The sequence below is a fragment of the Rana temporaria genome, chromosome 1, assembly GCF_905171775.1.
Source record: "Rana temporaria chromosome 1, aRanTem1.1, whole genome shotgun sequence".
Taxonomy (NCBI): Eukaryota; Metazoa; Chordata; class Amphibia; order Anura; family Ranidae; genus Rana; species Rana temporaria.
The window spans coordinates 43,085,394-43,108,097 of NC_053489.1; the positions used below are offsets into that span (position 1 = coordinate 43,085,394).

General features: G+C 41.3%; 1 protein-coding gene across 1 annotated transcript in view; it reads left to right on the forward strand.

The window, feature by feature from the left end:
- The window catches only part of DCC (DCC netrin 1 receptor), an 833,538-nt gene that overhangs the window by 745,577 nt on the left and 65,257 nt on the right, over positions 1 to 22,704 (forward strand). The window contains exons 20-21 of the mRNA XM_040337108.1: positions 3,834 to 4,028; positions 14,831 to 14,863. Of these exons, the coding sequence (XP_040193042.1) occupies positions 3,834 to 4,028; positions 14,831 to 14,863 (228 nt within the window). The remainder of the gene's footprint in view (positions 1 to 3,833; positions 4,029 to 14,830; positions 14,864 to 22,704) is intronic.

Genomic DNA, 22,704 nt, shown 5'->3' on the forward strand with positions numbered 1-22,704 from the left:
GTATATCTGCAGGAGGTGGTCGGCAAGCGGTTAACTTGATTCCTGCTGGTTTTGCTATCACCTAAAAAAGCACAGAGGAAAAAGGGGCAGTTTCACTGAGGACAGCCACTAGTGTGTGTGTGTAGCCTTTTGGTTCATGCTCCCTGTCCATTTTGTGTTAATAGTAGTTTAATATAGACTGGAGAATTATTATTCAGAAGCATATACTGTATAAATTGCAACACACATAAGGGTCTATGTATTAATGGTGAATATATCCGTTTACACTATAAAGTGAAACTAAAGTCTAAAAAAAAATTAAAACATTTTTCCTGAGGACGCGCATAAGGTGTGAAACGCGTTGGGTGGAGCTATGAGCATCACGTCCTGCCGCCACATCGGTCTCCGTAGTGGTGGCATTTGATGTTAGTTTGCAGCGGCATTGTCTGTAAATTTTGGCCCGTTCAGAGGGATGCTTTGTGCTGTTTTTGTGTGGTGCTCTGTAACGTGTGGAGACTTTTATAATAAATACCACACTGTGATGATCATTTTATTCCTGGTTCCTGGTGTTGTCATATGACTTCAAGTGTGGAGTGTTACTCCCAGTGGAGGAAAAAAGCTGAGGAGGTGACCAGACTTGCTGAAAATTAGATTGATGCCTTCATTAACGGTGTGAACACTGCTGCTTTCCACCTGGCAGCATATCCCTGCGGTGAGTTTGCACTCTATCTGTTGGATCAAAGGAGGTTTACACTGGCTTTGGTGTAACACTTAATGACAGTGGTGGGCATTAATAATGTATTTGGATTGTCACATAGTGGGGCTTTACTTCAAGTATTATTTTACATAATGTTCATGTACTAAAGAGCTGCCATTATTGATTTAATCCAGGGGTCTCCAAACTTTCTAATCAAAGGGCCAGTTTACTGTCCTTCCGACTTTAGGGAGGCTGGACTGAGTTGAGAGTTGAGTTGAGAGGTATCTTAATATAGCGCGGTCTAACCCCAAAGGGTCCCGACGCGCATAGCAGAGTTCCTGGGAAAAGAGGACCCAGGAACCAGAAGCAGCACAGAGCGGCAGAAAGGGTGGAAGAGAAAAGCCAAGTCTTCATTAATGAAAGACCGGAATAGTAGGGGCCTCCTGAAACTCGACAGGGAGGCTATTCCATAGAACGGCACCCTGGTAGGAGAAGGCCCGGCCACCACGCCGGATCTTCTTGGGCTCCGAGATCTTTTTTTTTTTTTTTTTTTTCTCCTCCACCTCAGACTAACCCCAGCAAGAGACTTGTCATGATTTTATTCATAATTCTGTCTCTACTTCCGGTATTGCATCATTTGTGGTTTATATACATGTTTTTATACATGTTATTCTGCTTTTTATATCTTGTTTCCTTTTTTTTTTTTTTTTTTTCCCCTTTAATTATGCCCCTCATTTCATTGCCCCTCTACTTGGGACTAAGGCGTTTAACACCGAGACAGAGTTACCAAATGTATTTATCCTTAGTGGACCAAAAAAAAAAAATATATATATATATAAACCTCCCCTCGCCCCCACCTCCCTCCCGCCCCCCCCCGACCATCTCACGACTCCACCTGAAGAAACTATTCCCTTTGTTCCGACTATTTTTCTAATCCTCTTTCAGGTTTTCTGCACAACTCCAAGATTTTTTAAATTCTAACCAAGAGACCCAGCTGCCCTTGCACTCCTGTTTGTTTTTATCTATACCAAATTTCAATTTCTCCCTCCTATATGTATCCTCAACCGAGTCGATCCACTCCCACATTTGTGGGGTATCCGGCTCCCTCCATTTTAGCGGGATCAAGCGTTTCGCTGCGTTCAACAAGTGGGGGATCAGTGAGGCTTTATACTCTTTAACTGGCCCCTCCCCCCCATGAAAAAGGACTACCCATGGGTTATCTTCTACTTCTTTTTTTGTTATGGTTTTTATCAGGGACAGGATTTTTTTCCAATACATTTTTATCTTTGGGCAATTCCACCACAGATGGGCCATCGTTCCCCTGTGCCCACATCCTCTCCAGCATTCCTCTGATTCTCCTTCTCTAAATTTACTCATTTTGTCTGGGGTGGCGTACCATCCCGTCAGGCATTTAAAGTTCATTTCCGCGGTTCTTACATCAACCGCTGAGGTGTGAGTTAAATTCAAGATTCTTCCCATGGTTGTCTTTCCCCTTGGGACATTAAGGTCTCTTTCCCACTTTTGAATGTATTTTAACGTGTCCGACTCCATTTTTTGCAAATATTTATATATTTTAGAAATATTCCCTTTTGAGGTTTTAGTGCTACACATTTGTTCCAATATGGTGTACTCCTCCCGTGACCGTATAGGGTGTGGAAGATGCTTGACGAATGATGACAACTGCAGGTACCTCCACTCGTCAAGCATCCTAAATTCTATCTAAAGGAGATCTCTGCCGATAGATCTGAGTGATCTAACAAAAGCTTGTTTATGAAAACGAGAGCAGAGATAGCTTGGGGCCAGGCCTCTCATAATCTTAAACATAATACATCCAGCCTTAAATAAGGTGCGATAGTGGACCGGCAGCCAGTGCAAGGCGCAGAGGACAGGGGTGATATGATCCCTCGGTGTGGCCAGTGAGGGTAGAAATTGTCCTGGTATCACTGGGAGTAGACAGTGCCCCATCTTTGGTATTAGGCATAGGAATAGTGCCCCATTTTCAGTATTAGTGATAGGAATTATGCCCATTGTTGGTGTCAGTGGGAGGAATAGAGTTTTGTATCAGTGAAGGGAATAATGCCAAAGGGGCCAGATAAAGGCAAGCAAAGGGATGCATCCGGGCCCCAGGCCACAGTTTGGAGACCACTGATTTAGTCTAAAATAAAATAAAATTAACTGGGAGCAGGCAGTCTCATCTGCAATAAAATAAAACTGAGGAAAAGAGACAACTATCCCAGTTTAAATTCCCTTGTCCCTTGAAGTTTTAGTCATTTGCTGTGTCCTAATATCTCAGTGTGAAGTGCTGCTACTAATGCTGCCCAGCTCTGTCCTATTTTTAATCCCCCCAGGAGCACTCTGGTCGTTGCTTTTAAAAAATCGCTGTATTTATTAACAAGCCACAGTGAACAAACGCAAATGAGAGCAGTTTACACATTTCAGCCTATAAGGCCTTAGTCATATAAGGCCTTAGTTATGACTAAGGCCTTTAAGGCTGAAACGCGGCAACTGTTTTTTAAGAGCAACAACCGGAGTGCGTATCATCTTTTCCTCATTAATCTACTGAGCCAGCGACTGTGGATCGAGCACCCGAGAGCTCTGCTTTCTATGTGATGTATGGGTAGTAGCACTGACTTTTTTGTTTATAATAAAATAAAACTACCTGCCTGCTCACTGTCTTCTATAGAATGTACACTGAGTTGCGTGTGCGCACCCCAGTTTACATACCAGCACATTTAGCTGTGGTAGGTCTTCCTGTGCTGAAGAACCCCAAGAGGTCATGCAGTCAACAGGGCAGCAACTATGAGTCCTCAGGGGACCATTGTTCTATGGCCAATATAAATGCCACCAAAGCAATCAGAAAGACCTGACACAATGTTATAAGTGGCACCCTCCATGAATATTACAGTACAGGTTTTCTTTAAGATTCTAAGATGAAACTGGCATGTAAGGACTCAGCAGTGAAGTTGTAGCCTGCATGGTTCAGTGTAATGAGAAGTAATGGAGGTTGGCACTTACCACGCTGAAAGAATAATTTGTTATGATTTTGATACTGTAGCTACAAATACATAATGCAAGACTCAACGGCATTAATAATTCATAGCCTGCTTAAAATGTTTTCCTAAAACTGTCACAATATATATTGTTTGTTTACTTTTAGCGTATATCCTGTTCTATACAATGGACAAAAACATCCAGATAGACGACTGGGTCATGGAGACGATCAGTGGTGACAGGTTGACTCACGAAATCTTGGATCTCAATTTGGACACCGCTTATTACTTCCGAATTCAAGCACGCAATGCTAAAGGACTGGGACCCCTCTCCGATCCCATACCCTTCAGGACACCAAAAGGTAAGAATCGGCTCATTGTTTTTTTATATATATTGTTTTTTTGTTTAGCCACATGGGAAAAGCCATTGCAGAAAGTCTGAGAAACTTCCATAGTCTTGTTTAGAAAAACAAATGCAAATTTGCTGGTTTAGACACTCATAGAGCTGAATGAACATTCATGCTAATTTTAGATAAGGGTTCAGATTTCACACAGCATTTAGATATGCAGTGGAAGCTAATGAGACGAGGGCCGTAAATCACTGAACACCTTTGTCTGCAGTGGAAGTGGAATGAATTTAACTCCTTCCTGGAGATTTTTTTTTTAAGAGATCCAACGTAGAAGTTTTATGGCTAAGGCAAGCTAGCAAGTCATTGTATTCTGCACATTATGGGCCGGATTCAGATACGACGGAGTATCTCCAGATACGACGGAGTATCTCCAGATACGCCGTCGTATCTCTGAGTGCGGGCCATCGTATCTATGCGACTGATTCAGAGAATCAGTTACGCATAGATTTCCCTAAGATCCGACCGGCTAAGTGTCTTACACGGTCGTATCTTATGCTGCATATTTACGCTGGCCGCTAGGTGGCGCTTCCGTATAGTTACGCGAGGAATATGCTAATTAGGTATTTACGCCGATTCAGAAACGTACGTCCCGCCGGCGCATTTTTTTACGTCGTTTACGTTAGGCTTTTTCCGGCGTAAAGTTACCCCTGCTATATGAGGCGTAGCTAATGTTAAGTATGGATGTCGTTCCCGAGCCGGGTTTTTAAAATTGTACGTCGTTTGCGTAAGTCGTTCGCGAATAGGGCTTTGCGTAAGTTACGTTCACGTCGAAACCAATGAGGCTTTGCGGCGTAATTTCGAGCATGCGCATTGGGATTCTTTCATGAAAGGCGCATGCGCCTTTCACAAAAAATTTAAAATACGCGGGGTCAAGTGAAATTTAAATAAAACACGCCCACACTATCCCCATTTGTATTAGGCGGGCTTACGCCGCCACACATACGTTATGGCCGCCGTAACTAAGGGCGCAAGTTCTTTCTGCATACGGAACTTGCGCCCAAAGTTACGGCGGCGTACCGTATCGCAGATACGTTACGCTAGCAGATAGATAGAGAAATCTATCTGAATCCGGCCCTATGTTTCTCATCAGGATAGCCTATGCAAGGAGAGTCATAACACGGGCACAGGAAAGGGCAGACAATAAGACAAAAAAAATCTGATTACTGTTGATAGACCAGAGAGCTAAAGTCCAACATAGGAACACAAGATACGTTTTGGCTCCAGCACCATCTCCATTTGCCAAACAGACTTTCCTTTTGATGCCTGGGAACAACATTGGCATCCTTGAGCATGTCTGAGCTGCATTCTCTATATTGATAAGCAGATGGCACATACTCAGGAAAACCCTGCAGGGCTACAAGGAAGCTTCCAGGTGATCCTACCAAAATCTAGTTAGATATTACATCAGAGATGTAACTAGAACTTTCAGTGCAAGAACCCTGACCACTGGGCCTTTTTCATTAGTCTTGGGGGCCCTTTGTTCCAAGCTTGGGGCCATTCTCAGGGCCCTTTACTCCCATCGCAGAGCCCTTTAAAGGCCCTTTTTAAAGTCGCATTACAAGTCAAAACTCATTCATTTCAATAGGTGCCCCTTTAAATAATGAAATTCAAGTCACAACGACCAAAAAAGAGGTTCCTGCACTACTTTTCTGTAACTTTGGAATGATTTGAGCGCCATAGACTGCAATTTTAAATCTCAACTTTGGGGTTGCAGCAGTGTCAGCCGAGCCTAAAGCCCTGTACACACGGGCCAAAATCTCGTCAGAAAAAAACTGTTGTTTTTCCTGACGAGATTCTTGGCAAAAATCTTGCCGCTCGAGTGTACAGACACTCCATTCAAAAGAACCGCAGTTCTTTTGACTGGCAAGAACGCAGTAACGTCATTGCGAACGACGAGCATGCGCTCGTCACATTCAATGCCGTTACCGCCATCTTACTGCACCATACCTATGTCTAGGAAGCTACTGTGCATGCGTAAAAGTCATTTACTTTCCACGGCAACAGGTAAGTATACACACTCTCGGGTTTCTCGGCAGGAAAACACGACGAGAAAATAGAGAACATGTTCTCTATTTTTCTCGTCTAGATTCTGGGCAGTTTTCTTGTCGAGAAACCTGAAAGCCTCGTACACACGCTCAGTTTACTCAGCAAGAAAGCTCTGCCAGCAGTTTTCTTGCCGGTTCTTGCCGAGTAAACCGAGCGTGTGTACGAGGCTTTACGGTCCTGCAGTAGGGCCCTTTCACATCTTCTGCGGGCAACCTTCCTGCCATCTTGGGGTCCCCCCGGTTGCAAATACGACCTTTGCGACCCTGGCAGTTCTACCACTGTATTACATCTAAACTCATAACAAACTTCTTCATGAGAGAATTGGGCCACCATACAGTCCAGTTAGAAAGTCAACATATGTAGGGAAGCCAACCATAGATACAGGACAAATGTTCCAGAACGGCACCAGAAATGAAGAATTTTGGCAGATAATTAGCCCCCATAAATAAGATTTATTTTGGGAAGAAAGAACACAGTAAAAATGTCAAATATTATCTTGAGCTTTGGCTGCACTATCAAAAGAAATAAAAGCTAAAAGGTTAAAAACGACTTTACTTTAACAGTTTCATTTTTAATTTATCCCAGAGAATATTAAAAAGCACTGACCCATTAAAAAGTAAAAGAAACGCACTCCGCAGCTATGTGAAATAATTGTCTATGAGCACCATAACTAACCCCAAGACATAAATGTTTGATGCCGTTCCCTTGCACAATATGTAAACTTTCATTAGAATCAATCACCGCAAGTGAGAGCTGTCACTACATCTGAGGTGATGGAACCTTCTGAAGTCTGGAGCGCTATTTCAGTAATGCAAATTTCGGGGGCATTTTCTGAGGGTGGGAACAAAATCAGAATGTTGGTCGTGGCCAAAATTCTGAAACGTAGATGAGCGAGCATCCATAAAACATGACCCAGGCCCCCGAAATCCTTTAAACTGAACCTGCCACCCTCTGCGCTCCTCTGTACTTTAAATTGAACATCAAAAAAACTCCCATGCCCTTTCATTTGCTCCATGGAGAGATTCAAATGATTTAACTTTTAATTTATAGTTATAATTACATATAGCGAGGTATTGGGAAACCATAGCGATGAACCGATGGTAGTTTACGTGATAAATGTATTATATGAAAGAAAGTGTAGAAAAAAATGATTGTAAAAGCTAAGAATGTTTTTGTTGAAGATGAAAAACAGAGCTGTCAATTTTTGTATAATGCTGTGAGAGTTCACATTGTACTAAAATTTACATTTGTTGTATTGAAAAAGGAAGACAATACCAAACATAGTACAGCTTGGAAAACATTGCACAACAAAACTTTTTTTTCCCTTTCCCCATCAGTTTACACTTTCCTTTTTATTTCTCTTTCCTTCCTTTTACCTCCATTACTTTCCCTTCCGTTCATTTTCCTTTGCTCCTCTTTTTTTCCTTTCCCTTCTCTTTATTTCCTTTATATTTCCTTTTTTTTGTTTCCTTTTCTATTTCTTTCCGTTCCTTTTTATTTCTCTTTCCGTTCTTTTCCTTCCTTTCCTTTTTATTTCCCTTTCTTTTTCTTTCTTTTCCCTTTCCTTTCTTTTTCCCTTCTCGACTTTTACTTACATTTTATTTCCTTTTTCTCTTTCCTTTATTTTCCTTTCTTTCCCTCTCCCTTTTCCTTTTCCCTTTCCTTTCTTTTCCTTTCTTTTTCATTTTCCCTTTTTCTTTCCTGCTTTCTTTTTTTCCCCTTTCGTTTCCTTTCCGTTTCCCTCCCTTTCCTTTCCTTCCTGCTTTCTTTTTCCTTTCCTTTCCTTTTCCTTTTTTGTTTCCTTTCTTTTCTCTTTCCTTTCCTTTCCTTTTCCCTTATCTACTTTTACTTTAATTTTATTTTATTTCCTTTTTCCCTTTCCTTTACTTTTTCCTTTTCCTTTACTCTTTTCTTTTCTTTCCCTTTCCCTTCCCCCTTTCCTTTCCTTTCCTTTCCTTTCCTTTCCTTCCTGCTTTCTTTTTCCATCTTTTTTTCCTTTCCTTTCTTTTCTCTTTCCCTTTCTTTTCTCTTTCCCTTTTCTTTCATTTCCTTTCCCTTCCCCTGATCTACTTTTACTTTCATTTTATTTCCTTTCTTATTTCCATTTCCTTTCCTTTTTCCTTTTCCATTCCGTTTTCTTATTTCCTTTCCCTTTTTCTACTTTTCCTTCCCTTGTATTTACTTTCTTCCCTCATTCCTTACCTTTTATCTATTTCCAAATATGTACCTTTCCCGTTTTTCTCCTTCTTTCTTTTCATTCCCTTACCTTACATTTTTTCTCCCCTTCACTTTCCTTTCTTTTACTTTCTTCCCTTCCCTCACTTTCCTTTCCTTTTTTTTTTCTTTGACCTTACATTTCTTTCTTTTGCTTCCCCTCTCCTTTCTTTCCCTTTCATTTTGTTTATTCAATTTCCTTTTCTTTGCCTTGCATTTATTTTTGTTGCTTCTCTTCCCTTTCTTTTTAAATTTGTTATTTCTTCATAAAATGTATACATAGTTACTTCATAATAATTCCAAACCACACATGTATTTCGAAGTCCCACCCCTACAGGTATTTGAGACACAATCTTGTGCTATCATCAAATAACCTTCACCACACCTTGGCTCAGATCCACAAAGAACTTACGGCGGCGTATCTATTGATACGCCGCGTAAGTTCTACGATGCGCCGGCGTAGATACGCCTGAATGTGGGCTAGATCCGACTGATGTACGTCTTAGTACGCCGTTGGAACTTAGGTGCATATTTATGCTGGCCGCTAGGTGGCGCTTCCGTTGATTTCCGCGTAGAGTATGCAAATTAGCTAGATACGCCGATTCTCAGAACGTACGTCTGCCCGGTGCATTTTTTTACGTCGTTTGCGTAAAGCTTTGTTCCGGCGTATTGTTACCCCTGCTCTATGAGGCGTACGCAATGTTAAGTATGGACGTCGGGCCAGCGTCAAATTTTCCATTGTTTACGTTGTTTGCGTAAAACGTTCGCGAAAAGGGCTTTGCGTAAATTATGTTCACGTCGAAAGCATTGACTATTTGCGACGTGATTTCAAGCATGCGCACTGGGATACCCCCACGGACGGCGCATGCGGCGTTAAAAAAACCGTCATTTACGCGGAGTCAAGTTGAATTAACATAAAACACGTCCACATCTTAGTCATTTGAATTTCGTGCCCTTACGCCGACACATTTACACTACGCCGCCGTAACTTAAGGCGCAGATTCTTTGTGGATAAGGAACCTCCGCTCTAAGTTACGGCGGCGTAGTGTATCTGAGATACGCTACGCTGGCCTCTATATGCGCCGAGGTACGTGGATCTGGCCCCATGTGTTTTTACAATAAACCACATTTCAAAAGCTTTTGTATAATACAAAAATTGTTCAATACACCGACAACATGTTCTTCTTGTACTATTCATAAATGACTCATCTTATAGAAGGAATAAAACATACCAACAGATAAAAAAATAAGCAGAAAGAAGGAAGGACACTTTTTTACTAAAAAAGCATTGAATGACCTTACAGCTGGAAATAAAGATGTGGTTCAGTTATTATTATTACCTTCACTATTCCTATAAGATATGATTAATATATATAATGTAATCTATTCATATAGAAGATCTATTTTCACTTATCACAATGCAGAGACCCTGGCGCTCAAGAGTCTAAGCGTCATTTTTAAATGTGTAGTGCCACCTAATGCCTCTTATTGGTAATGCAGTTAGCTATCAGTTTTTATATTGGCTGGTTCTATCTATCTATCTATCTATCTATCTATCTATCTATCTATCTATCTATCTATCTATCTATCTATCTATCTATCTCTTCTATCCCTATATTCTTTTCTCCTATTTTCCTTTCTTTCGTTCATATATATTCTTTCTAACCATCACTTTCTTTCTTTCTTTCTTTTTTTCTTTCTATCTGTCTTTTGCACACATTCATTTATATCAACATAACCCTCCGGTCTTTCACCTTTCTGTCTTCTGACAGCTGGGAATTTGTTATCACAATTCACAGTGTACACCACAGAAAGATTTATTTCCTTCTATTTTTCTTTCATGTATTTATTTGTATCTTAATATCTATGTATTAATTTATTTCTGCTTGTCTTTCTTTTTTTTTTTTTTTTTTTTATTATTTCTCTATCTATCATTCTGTCTGTCTATCTATCTATCTAACTATCTATATGTCTGTCCTCTTATCACAGTGTACACCACATAGAGATTTATTTTTCTTTCTTTCTTTCTTTCTTTCTTTCTTTCTTTCTTTCTTTCTTTCTTTCTTTCTATCTATCTATCTATCTATCTATCTATCTATCTATCTATCTATCTATCTATCTATCTATCTATCTATCTGTCTTTTGCACACATTAATTTATACAAACATAACCCTCATATCTTTCACCTTTAGATATTTTCTAATAAAGAGAGAGAGAGAGAGCGGGACTTTAAATGAAGCATGTGCAGGGATCAGATTACAATGGATAGGGGGAAATAATAATTCTGGAATAAGTTATAAGTTATTAATTTCAAAACTTTAAAGGAGTTCTCTGACCTAAAACTTTTAACCCCCGCTGTGCCCGGGCTGTAAAAAAATAGAAAATAAACTTTCAATTACCTGCCTACGATCCCCCGTTGTTCCGATATCGCCGTCCCGATCTCCGGTCCCGTTCTCTTCCGCTTCCTGTGTGTCGGTGACTCATAGTGCGCTCAGCCTATCAGTGGCCACGACGGGACATTGCTGCGCCCGCTGATAGGCTGAGCGCACTATGAGTCACCGACACACAGGAAGCGGAAGGGGCCCGGGACCGGAGAACGGGACGGCGATATCGGAACAACGGGGGATCGTAGGCAGGTAAGTGAAAGTTTATTTTCTATTTTTTTACAGCCCGGGCACAGCGGGGGTTAAAAGTTTTAGGTCAGAGAACTCCTTTAAAATAATGCACCGTCCATGACTATATTGCATTATTAAAGACTTTTGGTAAACATATATACTTGACAGAAAAAACTGGGGTATTTAATACAGAAAAAAGGGGGGGGGGGTTGGGTATTTTCTATTTCTTATCACAGTGTACACTACAGAGAGGTTTCTTTCTTTCCTTCTATATTTCTTTCATTTAATTATTTTCATCTCACTCTATCTATCTATCTATCTATCTATCTATCTATCTATCTATCTATCTATCTATCTATCTATCTATCTATCTTTCTCTCTCACACATTCATATATATATATATATATATATATATATATATATATATATATATACACACACACACACAGACTTATACAACCCACGTCCATCAGAGTATGTTGTCCATACAGAGCCAAAGAGAATTCATTTGAGTCATCTTGGCATGATGTTGGCTGGTGATACATACACATGGACCATCTACACTTCATTCTACAAACCCCTCATCTCTTTCACCTTTAGAGATCATCTTCTGGAAGCTGGGAATTTCTTATCACAGTGTACACTACAGAGAGATTTATGCTCTGGCCTCCTTTAATGCATACATTATTTCCTTTTCAACTTATGCAGCCTGATATAGGTGTGGATACGGAATAGAAAATTACTTTATGACAGTCCTGAATGGTTGTGCTTGGAATGTTGAATCTCTGCCTCAGCGTTGACAGCCTTTCATTTCAATGTTTTTGATCCACTGTACATAATTTCTGATATTTTTTGTTGATTGGGGAGTCAGCATTCAAGTCTCATAATTGGCTTTGTCCAGATGAATGCAAAAGCATTTTCTCCTTCACTCCAGAAACCTTAACGTGAGCCTGTGCCCAGACTGTGCACTTTAAAGTATTACTGTGTTCTGAACAAGCAGTTAGAGCATTTATATACCAGTGCTTACTGAACTCTGTGGCAATAGGCATTGTGGAGAAATTCATCCTAACATGTCACAGCAAAGGCACTGAGAATTTCGCTCTTTTTCGATTACTTTCCTGGGAGCCTTCCAGCTCTCTAAGAACATTGTTTTAAAGCTTTTTTACTGTTTAAAGGTAAAGTCCAGCCTGAGCTTTTTAGGCTTGGCTTCTCCTAAGAGTCACAGGAGTGCAATTCACTTTGCACTCTTATGACCGTTTGCAGCGGAGAGCGGTCTGAATTCCGCTCTCTGCTGACCTCACTGCCATCAGTCGAGGCAGCACGTCATCCCGACTTAGGAAGTCTGCATCCACCAGCTGCCTGGACTGATGGCAATCTCAGCAAGCTGCTGAGATGGCCGCTCCTCGCCCCTTCACAGCTCATCGCTTCAATGAGCGTGGAGGAGCAGAACAGGAGAGACGCTGACTGACAGGCAGCAGCTCTCCACTCAGGGAGGTGATAGAACCGAGCCATCGGCGATGGTCGGTGGCTTGGTTCTCAGTGTAGAGGCGGCAGGGGACAGCATTGGTCTGATGCTGCATCCGCCTTGGTAAGTATTAATCTTAAAAAAAAAACATACTTTTAAGAATATTTTTAAAATGTATTGTTCATAGTCTTGGCACAGGTGTTCCTTAAAATAAAGTTTTCAAAGACAATGCCACAATGACAGTATGTAGTAGATACCCTACTCTGGGGGTCTCCAAACTTTCTAAACAAAGGGCCAGTTTATTGTCCTTCAGACATTAGGGGGACCAGGACTGTGGCCAGTGGCCACCATGGGTGGAAGGAAATTGCTCAATTCCAATGGGGAATCCCTCCCACTGCACCATCCACTGCACCATCCACTGCTTTACTGACACAATCCACTGCTCTACTGACCCCGCCCTCTGCCCTACTGACACAATCCACTGCTCTACTGACCCCATCCTCTGCCCTACTGACACAATCCTCTGCCCTACTGACCCCATCCTCTGCCCTACCGATACCATCCTCTGCCCTACTGACACCATCCTCTGCTCTACTGACCCCATCCTTTGCCCTACTGACACAATCCACTGCTCTACTGACCCTATCCTCTGCCCTACTGACCCCATCCTCTGCCCTACTGACCCCATCCTCTGCCCTACTGATACCATCCTCTGCCCTACTGACACCATCCTCTGCTCTACTGACCCAATCCTCTGCTCTACTGACCACATCCTCTGCCCTACTGACCCCATCCACTGCTCTACTGACCCCATCCTCTGCCCTACTGATCCCATCCTCTGCCATACTGACACCATCCTCTGCCCTACTGACACCATCCACTGCTCTACTGACCCCATCCTCTGCCCTACTGACAAAGTCCACTGCTTTACTGACACCGTCAACTGCCCTATTGCCACTGTCCACAGCCCTTCTGACAAAATCCACTGTCCTACTAACACTGTCCACATACTGTCCACTCACACTGTCCACTTCTAAGGTAGGCTAAGTTTATATTTTTACAGTGACATTTGTTTTATTATATTTTTCTAAGTTACTTTCTTGCTAGGTCTTGGAAGTTTATTTCTTAAAGGAAAAAGAGTCACCAAACACCTGGTGATTTTTTTTTATCTCTTTCATGTTGTTCAGATAGAGCTCTACCTCTGAAAGGTTGCCCTCTAAACTATTTAGGATGAACATTTTGTAAACTGGGTGCACACAAATCTGATTGAAGGACAAAAGTTAGAAACCCTAACAGCCCAAGTTGTTACAATTGCAAAATCATAATGATAATAATATAAGTAGTAATAATAATAATACATTTACTAATATTATTATCTTATAAAACAATCCAAAAGATAAGGTGGCACTCATGGGGCTTAAAAGGTGAACACATATTAATAAAGCTTTCAATGGGGCACAAGCTTGTCTTTCTCAGGACATTATAAAATGTTATTAAACTAAAAAAAGGTCTGATTATAATATTATATTCGTATAGTATTGTTATTGTTATAGATTATTGAAAAAATATACAATTATATTATTTTCATTAGAATTTTTATTATTATTATTATTATTATTATTATTATTATTATTATTATTATTATTATTAATAGTATTAATAAAATAACATATCATATAATATTACTAAAGTATATAATTGTAATAATAATAATAATAATAATAATAATAATAATAATAATGATGCAATTATATATTACAATTTTCTTTTCTTTTTTTATAATCTTATATAATATTGTTATACATTTAGTTGCAAATGTTTTCACTGTATAGATCGCTACAAGTTTACCCAAGGGTACAGCTACCCTATAAATGGAAGATTTTACATTTAACGGCGCCAACAAATAGTAATGAAAGCAATAAGTATTTTTCTTTTATTATTATTATTATTATTATTATTATTATTATAAACATGATTAAATACAATTATTTTAACCATGTTAATAATACATTTCATGTTTTAATTACTTATTGCTTCCATTATTATTTGTTTGCACCATTATAATCCCACCCCAAACAATTTTTCTACCTATAAATGGAAGCCACATTCATTTATAAAAACATCAGTAATAAGAAGAAGGGAAGAATATCTGGGACTGTCCAGGTTATCCTGTATCTTAAGTCTCTTTTTACTTTCTGCCATGGCTTTTCAAAGTGCTACAAATCGAATCTATAGATACTCATGGACTAGAAAAAATGTTACGAAAAAAAGGCCTTTCTTTTTTTCCATTTAATGCTAGTTAAGATTGCCTCTCCCCATAAAGTCTGTTACGCATCTGCTGGTTTGATATGTCAACCCTCTTATGAAGAACTGTCATAAAGTAATGATAATGTCTCTCTCTTTTCCTTTGTAGTGGAACATCCTGACAAAATGGCTAATGACCAAGGTACGGTGGCCCCATTCTGTCAAGCTTTCCTTAGAAAATCAATGCTGTGTTCTGTGTGTGTGGCAGTGATGTGAGTCCTGGAGACACTCGTCCCCTTTTTCACCTGGTCCGCACACCTGATTAGGCAGACGCCAACACGCTAATTAATCTCGTTAATGATGTTCAGCTCGGCGGAGGCTGACGTGGCTTTGATGGGGAGATGTAAATATTCTTGAGAGGAAATTGTTTTGTCTCTCTTCTGAAGGGCCAATTAAAATGTCAAGCTTCTTTGTATGAAATAAATTTTTGCCTCTCTCCCCGTGCCTCTGAATAATTCACATTAAGCATAATTAAGCTGCGCATAATTCCTAGGCGTCCGGGGGGGCGCGCTCATTGGCTGTAGAATGTATCTACTGCTTTTATATTTGGAATTGTTAGTAAATTATTCTTCTGTGCCAGACAGTGTTTGGGGTCTAATGCAAACAGAGTTTATATTCAACTTCTTTCTTTTTAGATTTTTTTTTTTGGATGATTTTTATTATTTTGCAATGTATGCATTTGCCATATTGATAACGGTTTGAAGTTTCACCATAAATTGGTATTTGATGTTGTAACTATAAGTATGAGAATCGTGCAAAAAGAAAAAGCTACTAATCCAGTAGTGAATTAATACAAGAATTATTTAAAGCTGAACATTGACAATTTAAAACCACCCCTCCAGTGTGGCTTTTAAAGGGGTTGTAAGGGTTGAAAAAAAACAAAACAACAACAAACATACCATACTTACCTCCACTGTGCTGTTCATTTTGCACAGAGTGGCCCCGATCCTCATCTTCTGGGGTCCCACGGCGGCTGACTCGGCTCCTCATCGCAAGAGCTAACCCACCTCTGGGAAGCGCTCTCCCAAGGGGGTTAGCTTACGGGCGCGCTCCCGTGTAATACAGTGGTGGCCATAGCCGCAAAGTGTATCACTCAGCCCCGCCCCCCGGCCCGCCATGTCATTGATTTGATTGACAGCAGCAGGAGCCAATGGCTGCTCTGCTATCAATCTCCAATGAAGAGCTGCCTCAAGCTGGGGGAAAGCATTGCAGGATCGCGCCCACAGAGTTTCCTGCATAGGATGCATTTAGGTGAAAAAACATGAAGCTTTACAACCCCTTTAAGACACTGTGAGGGTAATATCCTAGTTTTTGCCTAGGATAGCTTTAAATTAAGTTTTCACTTCATCGCTCAATGGGTTACACTATGTTGTCATAACATACAATGCAAGACAAGCAGTCGTGCATTGTAAGTAAGGACACAGAGGCAGTGGTGTATTTTGGTTTTGTGCTGCCCTAGGCAGGTCTAGGCACCCCCCCATCTAAATTTGTCCCACCCCTTCCTGTTTAGGATCCATTCCTTTATCTGCAAACTGAGAGAGAGGGGGTGTGAGAGAGAGAGAGAGAGAGAGAGAGAGAGAGAGAGAGAGAGGAGTGTGAGTTACAGAGAGGGGGATGACAGAGAGAATGAGAAAGAGGTAGGGGGAAGATAGAGGGGGTAAGGTGTGGGGGAGAGAGAGAGGGGGATGATAGAGGAAAGGGTGAGAGAGAGGAGGGCTTCCCTATCCCCCATACTACACCAGAACCTCTCCTTCTCGCAGCCTGTTGGCTCCTTTTTACCAACTGTGGGTAGTGAGGCTGCTGAGGTATGATCACAGCCCTGGTCTCCGACTTGCTCTACCAAGTGAGCTACTTCCGGGAGCAGGAGGCTGTAGCCAACACCACCACCTGCTTCCGCTTTGCTCCTTTGTCACAAAACGGTCAGCCATGCCTGGTGTCACCCCTCTGGCGGGTGTCACCCGGGTGTGGTCCACACCCCCTGAACCCAGTAGTGACACCACTGGCCATAGTGTCCCTTCTGCCTAGGGGCGGCGTCCACTGTCTGAACGTGGGGAAGTCACCTTCCAGGGGAGCAGAATAGCAGGTAAGTAAAACTGTTTATCCTCCCCCTAGATAAAAGGCCCCAATCCCAACAAGGGATCATTTCAAATATTTCCAGAGTTGGGCTTTAAAGTGCGTTGATTGATTAGGAGTTAGGATTAGGGGTTACATTTCGCTCTTGTGTCAGATAAACAGATTTTTTCTGTGTGTTTGATAACATTTATTTTTTAGAGTGTGATAATTGTGATGATTACATAACAAAATTCTGTAAAAGTTATCTGTTCCAAAATTTTGTTTGGCAAAAATGTTGAGTGAAGGAATTCCTATGCGGAAAAACAACTAAAGCAACTTTTAGAAGTCAGAAACTAAAATCACCTTAACATGTTCTTTTGTGTTTCCCTCAAGTGCTGTTAGCAAGGACAGATTGTCCATTGATCCATGTATATGGTGAGCACAGGTGAGGTTTGTACAGATAGTAGTAGTTAATCACATTCAAATGGACATAATGTTGAAAACATTTAGTAGCTTCTCCAAATCTCTCTGTCAGTTCTAATGAGTGTTGGGAATATACTCCAACATTTATATCCAGACCGGTACCTCACATTAAACCAATCACCATTGAAATTGTCAAGGCAGATGTTGATTGTCCAAAAACAGGATGAAAGATTATGAGAACACCCTGTTCTAATATTTCATGGTGCCAGGAAGTTTGCAAATGGTGTTAATTCCTCAGTATACAGGGCTGAGTGTGTGAATTGTAAAAACACCAAGGCAGCTGTGTTAAAATGGCATTATATGTTGGCGATAAATTCATTTTTATGGATAGCTTCTTTCATGCCTCTTGCGAACAAGATGTTGCTAGGCCCGATATGCGCACATCACTATGCTCAAAAGAATGTCCCTTTTCCTTACGGAGAAGGAAAATTGTAGAGGTTGCCCTCCTACGTTGGGCAATTTGCAAGATGGTTGAAGCTTCCTTAAACAGTCGTGAGAGTCTTCAACACCATTGGTCACCCACATACTATATAAGGCTATTTTAAAATCTCAACAACAATCTTCAGCTATGTTAATCACATCATTATGGCCTAGTTTACTCTTGCAGTTTAGGATTCGGGGAAGCGTTTAGCCACGTTTTTAACCACCTCCCTAAACTGCATACGCAGCCGTATGGGGTATTAACATGCCAATGCTTTGCATCACAGCATGGCATAAAATGTTCCCTCCATCGCATTTGGCAGGCCATACTGCCACCCAAATGTGATCCATTCAAGTGATTAGGGCCACACTGCAACCACACCCCAAAATCGCATGCAAATCACAAGTGTGGTTGTGAGTGCTTAGGGGTTGAAACAGGCAGTGAGTAGGCAAAATAAAGCCTTCTCACCATCTGTCAAAAGCAATCCACCACAAATTGCTTTTAGGGCTAAATGAGCAGACTTCCTGGCACCATGAGATTTTAAAACAGGGTGTTTCCACAAACTTTTACACCTCTCATCCTATTCTGGGACAATCAACATCTGTCTTGACCCATTCCAAAACCGCTAAGATGTATTCCTGATGCCTATTAAAACTGAGGAAGTAGCTTGGATATTCTGAAAAACATTTCCAGCCCAGTGTACTAAGTACTACTAGCTGTACCATGACCTGGCTGTTTTAGAACCTTTAGAGACATGGGTGTGAGTACTTATTAACAAGTTGCCAAGGTAATCTGAAATACTCCAAGGTTCATCTTAAGTGGTCAAAAAGATGTTTGCAATGGTTATTAGCTGTGGTCTAAGAAGGGGAGGTCTGTATTAAAAATAGTTGTGGTGCAAGGACATAAGCAAAGGACCTCTGCAAGCTCCATTGTTGGTGCCAACATCTTCTACCTGTTTTTTTGGGTTTGGCATATTTGGCCAAGTTGGGGTGGCATGGGCATGGGAGGTTTATCCATTCAGGCACTCAGCAGCGTACACACAAAAGAATGAGGAGAGCAGTAATAAGAGCAGCTGCAGATCAAGGACGGCAGCCAAGGACATCTGCAAGCTTCATTGACGTGCCAACATCTTTTGCCAAGCTTCTTGGGTTAGGGATCTTGGACTGTCTTAATTGGAAGGCTTGTTGTGACATAACTCCTGTGCATGGACATGGAAGCTTTATTTTTCCAGACACCTGGCATGTACACACAAAAGAATAGGGAGGTCTGTATTAAAAGCAGTTGCAGTTGAAGAACAATAGCCAAGGAAATCTCTGAGCCCCATTGTCAGTGCCAATGTCTTCTACCTGGCTTATTTTGGGTTTGGCAACTTCAGCTATCTTGATTGGCAGGCCTGGGATGGGCATGGAAGCTTTATTCTTCCAGGCACCTGGCATGTACACACAAAAGAATGTGGAGGACTAATAAGAGCAGCTGCGAACCAAGGACAGCCAAGGACATCTGTGAGCTTCATTGCCGGTGCCAACATCTTCTACCCAGCTTCTTCTGGGTTAGGAATCTTGGGCTATCTTGATTGATTGGCTTGTGGTGACATAACTCCTCTGCATGGACATGGAAGCTTTATTCTTACAGGTACCTGTAATTTACACACAAAATAATGGGAATGCCTGTATTAAAAGCAGTTGCAGTCCAAGGACAACAGTCAAGGACATCTGTAACCTCGATTGCCGGTGCCAAGGTCTTCTACCTGGCTTCTTTTGGGTTTGGCAACTTCGGCTATTTTGATTGGCTGGCCTGGGGTGGGCACGGAAGCTTTATTCTTACAGGCACCTAGCATGTACATACAAAAGAATGGGGAGGGCTGTAATAAGAGCAGTTGCAGACCAAGGATGACAGCCAAGGACATCTGCAAGTTTCATTGCTGGTGCCAACATCTTCCCAGCTTCTTCTGGGTTAGGCATCTTGGGTTATCTTGATTGGTTGGCTTGTGGTAACATCTCCTACCAAACTTCTTTTGGGTTTTGACTTATGCACTGGACATAAGTCCAGTGCATAGCATGGAAGGTTCATTCATTCAGGCACCCGGCAGCATACACACAAATACATACAGGAAGATAAGAGCCCTCTTTTTTGAAGAAGATGTCCCTTCCTGCTTGCAACTTTTTATAAAAAGGGGTTTTGCTTTAACATGCAAAATATACAATATCTGCCACTAGATCCTCATTGACGTTAGCTGTAGTCTTTTTTTTTTTTAGTTTAAACCTGTTTGAAAATAAGCAGCTGTGCTGTTTTAAAAATAAGTATGGCTTCTGTCAACATCACATGAGAACAAAAAAAAAGTAATTGTCGAAACTCCTGGCCAAATCCTCAGCTGAGATTTCCTTTCCAAGAACGTGACTCCACGTAGAAATGACAGGTCCACTTAAAATCAGGAACCATTCCCTAGAGAGCTTGTGAAATCCTTCTCTTTTCATTCCACCCACACCAAACAGATCTAGTGGTATATATGCTTTGTATAAGTGACGTGCATACAAGCTGAGACTTTAAAAGGTTTTGAGCCAGCCATGGCTTAAGCAGGGCTCTGAACAAATCAGGCCTTTGCAGTTATTCATACATCCTCCTGTGTCTGTAATGGAACATGACAGCGCTCTTATTTCATCTGACAGGGAAATCTACATCCAGACACACAGCGCGGATGAGATGGTCCGTCACCGCTTCACATAATAAAGACAATTTTATACACGCAGCCAGGGAAATGTCAGATGGAAGCCATCAAATGGTATGGGCAGATAAGGAGTGAAGGGACCTGTATCACCATTGTCATGTGTTACATGATCTCCATGGCCCATCGGAGTTTGTCAAACAAGTGTAAGACTGTGATATAGACAGGAGCAAGAAAAAAAGGCCAGTGACTGTAATTGCTATAACTTAGATCTTACGCTTTGCAGTTCCTCCATCAAGGCCTTCTTAGGCCTCGTACACACGATAGGCTAAACAGAGGACAAGGGTCTGATGGACCGGTTTCATCGGTCAAAACCGATCGTGTGTGGGCCCCATAGGTTATTTAACCATCGGTTAAAAAAAAGCCAACTTGCTTTAAATTTAACTGATGGATTCCTAACTGATAGGTCAAAAACGATCGTTAGTAGGCACAACCATCGGTTAAAAATCCACGCATGCTCAGAATCAAGTCGATGCATGCTTGGAAGCATTGAACTTAGTTTTAAGTACGGCACCGTACTTAAAACATACGTTCTGACACGATCGGTTATTTAACCGATCGTGTGTAGGCGCAACGGACCATCAGTCAGCTTCATCGGTTAACCGATGACAACGGTCCTTCAGACCGTTCTCATCGGATGGACTGATCGTGTGTACGAGGCTTTAAAGTGAACGTTTCACAAGTTTCAAATATTTAAGGTATATGTAAACCCTAATTCTGAACTTCTCTCATCTCTTAACATTGAACTTCTCAAAGGTGTACAATAGGGATGAAATCCCTGGAGGTGCCTGTAACAAGGAACGCGATTCGGCATTGCTGGAAGATTAGTCAAAACAATGGAAACTTCAGTTCAGTGTTTCTAAGGTCGGGTTCACACTATTGCGAATTGGATCCGAGATCACCGCATCCAATACGCAATAGCGGGAGAATTTGAATGGCTCTCTATGTAGCTGGTTCACATATCTCTGATACAGCTCCGGTGCGAATTTGCACAGGAGCCCTGTTCTTCTTTTGGTTCATTTTAAGTTTGAATTTAGCCAAAAATTCGAGCTGAAATCGGACCTGAAACAGTGAACCAGGACGCACTGGACCTCTGCTTGTAGCGGCATCGGCATTAGGTGTGAACAGGGCCTAAATATAAACTAATGCCCCTAGGGAAAAAGAGTCTCTTTACAGAGTACAATATTGGGGTACAATGTTGGCCAGCACTACAGAGGAAAGAGATGTGTGGGTACTTTTTGTAGATGATTGCAAAATGAGCGAACAGTGGGGCCAGGTAGGGGAAAAGCAAATTCAATTCTAGAATTCATCACTACAGTGGTCACCAGCAGGAAGGAGGTCCTGATTCCTCTATATGGATCTTTACTTATCACTAGAGGGATCACTAACATGGTGAAGACGGTCCTCATTCCTCTATTTAGATCTTTAGTTATCACTAGAGAGATCACCAACTGGAGGAAGGAGGTTCTGATTCCTCTATTTAGATCTTTTTATCACTAGAGGGATCACTGGCAGAAGGAGGAAGGTCCTGATTCCTCTCTTTAGATCTTTAGATGTCACTAAAGGCATCACCAGCAGTAGGAAGGAGATCCTGATTCCTCTATATATATATTTTCTTATCACTAGAGGGAACACCAACAGGATGAAGAAGGATATCATTCCTCTATGTAGGCCTTTAGTTATCACTAGCTGGGTGAAGCAGGTCCTGGTACTTCTATTTAGATCTGTAGGTATCACTAGAGGGATCACCAGCAGAAGGAAGGAGATCCTGAATCCTCTATATAGATGTTTTATTATCACTAGAGGGATTACCAACAGGATGAAGGAGGTCCTGATCCCTCTATTTAGATCTTTAGTTATCACTAGAGGGATGACGAACAGGATGAACAATTCCTCTACAAAGATTTTTAGTTAGCATCACTGGAGGGATCACTAGCAGGAGGAAGGAGGTCCTGATTCCTCTACTGTATATAGATCATTAACTGCTTGCCGACCAGGCCGGCGGCAGGTCGGCTCGGCTGCGCGAGATCACGTAATATTACGTCATCTCGCGATTCAACCAATAGGGGCGCGATCACCGCCGGGCACCCGTGATCACTCGTTACAGAGCGAAAACCTAGGAGCTGTGTGTGTAAACATATATAAAAGGTACTACAGCGCTAATATGAGCAAATAAGGAAAAAACAACAACAAAAATACCCAAATGATAAAGCTGCATACATAAAAAAGGGGCTAAACCAGTGAAAAAAAAATGGATAAAATAGGATGAATGTGTGTGTATTACACATTTATATTGTTTACACAT